The sequence below is a fragment of the Dermacentor variabilis genome, chromosome 8, assembly GCF_050947875.1.
Source record: "Dermacentor variabilis isolate Ectoservices chromosome 8, ASM5094787v1, whole genome shotgun sequence".
Classification (NCBI taxonomy): Eukaryota; Metazoa; Arthropoda; class Arachnida; order Ixodida; family Ixodidae; genus Dermacentor; species Dermacentor variabilis.
Genome location: NC_134575.1, coordinates 50,518,136 through 50,522,295, shown reverse-complemented (window position 1 = coordinate 50,522,295; position 4,160 = coordinate 50,518,136). Strand labels below are relative to the sequence as shown.

At 42.2% G+C, this 4,160-nt stretch overlaps 1 protein-coding gene across 1 annotated transcript in view; it reads left to right on the top strand.

The window, feature by feature from the left end:
* The first annotated feature begins 1,580 nt into the window (after nucleotides 1-1,580).
* LOC142591394 (fatty acid synthase-like) overlaps nucleotides 1,581-4,160 on the top strand; it is a 76,206-nt gene continuing 73,626 nt past the window's right edge. The window contains exon 1 of the mRNA XM_075703721.1: nucleotides 1,581-1,639. Coding sequence (XP_075559836.1) covers nucleotides 1,581-1,639 — 59 coding nt within the window. The remainder of the gene's footprint in view (nucleotides 1,640-4,160) is intronic.

The following is a 4,160-nucleotide window of genomic DNA, read 5'->3' as shown; positions in this document are numbered from 1 at the left end:
TACAATTAGCACATGACCGTGGTAGTTGGAGAAGCATGGGAGAGGCTTTTCACCTGCAGTGGGCGTAGCCAGACTGAGGTTATGATGATTATGATGATGATGATGCAATAATTAGCTTTTAAAATCACTAAAAAATCTTCCACATATCTAAAAATCCTAAGCACCTTTGCAAATGCAGCTTAAAAACATGTTGCACAATGCTGGCGCTACACACAAGGCCATATAGATTCCGATCATCGGAATACAAATGTCGAGCATAGGTATAGTTCTTGTGAGGTTATAAAATTATCAACGCAAACACCTGCTCAAAGGCCAGGACAACATTCGGTTCAATGCAGGTTCTCACAATTGTGAACAGTTCTGCGTGCGTCACCGAATACAAGAAATCTTCCACGTTTACTGAAAAATAATATTCACCGCTGTGAAATATTTCCAGGAACTGCGCGACGTAAGCCAAGTTTTATATATATATATATATATATATATATATATATATATATATATATATATATATATATATATATATATATATATATATATATATATATATAAGCGACGAACTATCGTTCAGCTTAAGCGTGCTAAGATGCTTCTATGGATATCTGCTTACGACTAGACATGATTCTCGGTCACTGACAATACATCTTTCGCAAATCTGACTTCTGTGTTTTCACAGTGAAAGACACCGACAACATGGCTTGCTTTCAGGCACTGACTGCCTTAAAATTTTTCAGTAGTTCAAGTGGTAAAAAGAACCTTGTTTACTTGGATCTTTGCCGGTGCAAAAGTCGTCGTTTTGTTGTTGTTGTTGTTGTTGTTGTTGTTGTTGTTGTTGTTGTTGTTGTTGTTGTTGTTGTTGTTGTTGTTGTTGTTGTTGTTGTTGTTGTTGTTGTTGTTGTTGTTGTTGTTGTTGTTGTTGTTGTTGTTGTTGTTGTTGTTGTTGTTGTTGTTGTTGTTGTTGTTGTTGTTGTGCGTCTAATTCACTTTAAGTAGCATGCACGAACTAGCCCAACAAGCCATACTAAAATTAGATATCATTTCCTTATTTTTTTTCATTCTGTACGAGTTACCAGAAATAAAGGTTAAAGTTAGATCATTCAGTAGTCACCAAACTTTAGCAAATATACATAAGTGGGCACATACAACGTAAAGAAAAACGTCCCATAGTAAAACAATGTAGTGCGACCAACGATAGCATAAAACGAAGAAGAATACTACTAAACAACAAAAACAACTAACAATAACGAAAAATGATTACAGTAAATACAACAGCAGCTAACATATTCATAAGAATAATAGTAATTACAATAGTAATGCTTCGAACAAAAATAATTAATTAGCACGAAACGACAATTTTCAGCTAATCTCAGAAAGTGCATATTTAACGTGAACTTATTCTACGAGTTACACATAACGTCACAAAGCTGGTATTTAGCGGACGACAAAGAAACGGAACAGGTTATTCAATTTTCGCATGTTGCGGGACGCGTTGCGAAATTGTGTTGGGGACTTCCGCACACTTCTTTGGATCTACGGTGGTAAAAAAAAAAAGAAGTGTCGCGAAATGAAGCGTTTCGACGATGCGGACATGCCTAAATCATGGCAGCAACATCACCGTTGCTGCCCCGACCAAAGGCAGGTGAGCCCTCATCTTCGCGTAATCAAACAGTATCTCGCGACTTCAGACCTGTGCATATAATGTCGGGCTAACATATATTAGGCAAAACACACAGACCTCGCAATGGAAGAGCGCACGATGGTCAACGACCTCATGGATTGTCCGAATATTTTGTTTATGGGCCATTCTTTTGCCGATATCACGCGGAATAGGGATGTGCCACTAAGACGCACATACATACACACACAAACAGAGAGAGAGAGAGAGAGAGAGCCTTATATGCTTTCAGATATCTGCCGTGAATCTCTCTGCACACGCCTCTCATTACCATAATTTCCTCGAAATGCGTCATACATCATATATGTTTTGACTTGTTTGAATTTGTCACCTTGCCGAAACGTTGGCGTAAAGAAAACCATTCCTTGTTCGACTACATGCTCAACACTTCGAGCCTCCGTCTTTTTGTTAAACTCCGTCTTGTTTCACTTTGCAACTATAGCTTCGTGAAAGCCAGCTTAAAAATAAATTTTTGTGGCGTTACTTGCGATGCCCACGACCTCATAATGAGGTACACGGTATTGTGTGCGTGTGCGTGCGTGTGCGTGCATGCGCGTGTGTAAAAGCACGAGTAATTTAATTATATTGGTCAAATGTTACTTCTAAACTATTTTTATTCTCTGAGTGGACAAAAATGTCCTTTACTAAGGGCATAAAACCGTGGCCGCAATGTCAGTGCCGCAATGTCAGTGTGGCGACCCAGATCGCAAAGTATGTTCTTGAATTCCAGTCGCTTTAGAGCGGAAAAGTATTTAAAAGCTGCTACGCCGAGCGTTCGGTTTAGTCACGACGTAACGCCCATTCTGCTTTTTTATTAAAAACAGCGCAGACCCAGTGCTACTTTGAAATCTAACTGACGTGAAGCTTGTTTGAGTTCGCGAGCCATAGCAACGTCCGCCCATATATCACAAGCCCCATCTACTCTGCTTTATCACGTCGTGCCGCCAGGGCCGAAATTTCCATTGATGAGCCCAGAGTGACGAAAGCGGTGACGTCAAAATTACCGCGGCTTACGCGGCAGCATTCCCTATTGCAGATACATGGCAGCTGGCCCGAGCAGCAAGACGTCATAGCACAGGCCTTGCGATTGTATCTAGGTGACTTTGGATACAGCAGCAGTAGCTAGTAACGCAAGCGCGTTCCTCGTCACCTGTACAGCTGTTAGCTTACGAGGATGGAATTGATGTATGACGCATTTCGAGGAAATTATGGTAATGAGAGGCGTATGCAGAGAGATGCACGACTGATATCTGAAAGCATATAAGGCTTTCTCTCTCTCTCTCTCTCTCTCTCTCTCTCTCTCTCTCTCTCTGTTTTTGTGTGTATGTGTGTGCGTCTTAGTGGCACATCCCCATTCAGCGTGATATCGGCAAAAGAATGGCCAATAAACAAAATATTCGGACAATCCATGAGGTCGTTGACCATCGTGCGCTCTTCCATTGCGAGGTCTGTGTGTTCTGCCTTATATATGTTGGCCGACATTATATGTAAAGGTCTGAAGTCGCGAGATGCGGTTTGATTACGCAAAGATGAGGGCTCACCTGTAACTACTTTGGAGGTCAAAGTATCGTGGTACATAAGCTGGGAGCACCCGGTTGGTGCCCGCCAAGGTGACCGAGACACGAGTAGTCCTAATACCCGAAAACCAAAGAAGTCGTTCAATATCTTGCGCTGATACATAGCATGCCCGTATGCCTTAGCGATAGTTACGAGGCGACATCATATGCACTTTCCTTTTTAGTAATAGTTTGTTTTCGCACAACACAGATGCGCTCACTGCCACTATCTTGTCGGTTAACATTCCGGGATGCTTAAGTTGTTTATTCTGCGACAAACTTTACATAGGCACCACTGAAATCGACGAAGTCGCGGAAAGCTGTTGTATACGAAAGTTCGCCGTGGCCTCACCACCCGTCTTTCACTTGTGCAACTGTATTGTGGCTTACATATTTTACTATTGCAGAAGCGTGATGTACTAATGGAGTTCAGCTTAGCATTTCCCGCTAATTTGCCTTTACGTAGCCGAAATGGCCAGCTAGCCGTCAGCACCAGCCTAACCAGACGGCAACACAAATCGTGCGGCGCGTTGCGTTTATCACCCTCACAATCGCGGACATAACACATTTCCCCGAGTAATAAAACAATGGTAATACAAGCAGCGTGCATTGGACGCAAAAGCAAAGGCAGAAAAGCATGTCTGGCCATGGTTTTTCGGTCGTAATTTCATGCCATAAAAAACCGAAGCGCATAAGCCCGAGCCCATAGTGCGTCGCTAATTGCCAACATTTTCTTTCGTGCTTTTGTCGCCCACCTGTCCGACGTGCCACACCTGAATTCCAGTATGTGACTGGAAACATGCGGGTATAGAAAAGACTGACACTAGGCTGACATATACTGAGTACAGGATGTAAAAATAAATTAGGCAAGCGGCAGGGGGAAAAAAACGTTTAGCCGAGACCGCTGCTATATTTTGAAATTGACGTTC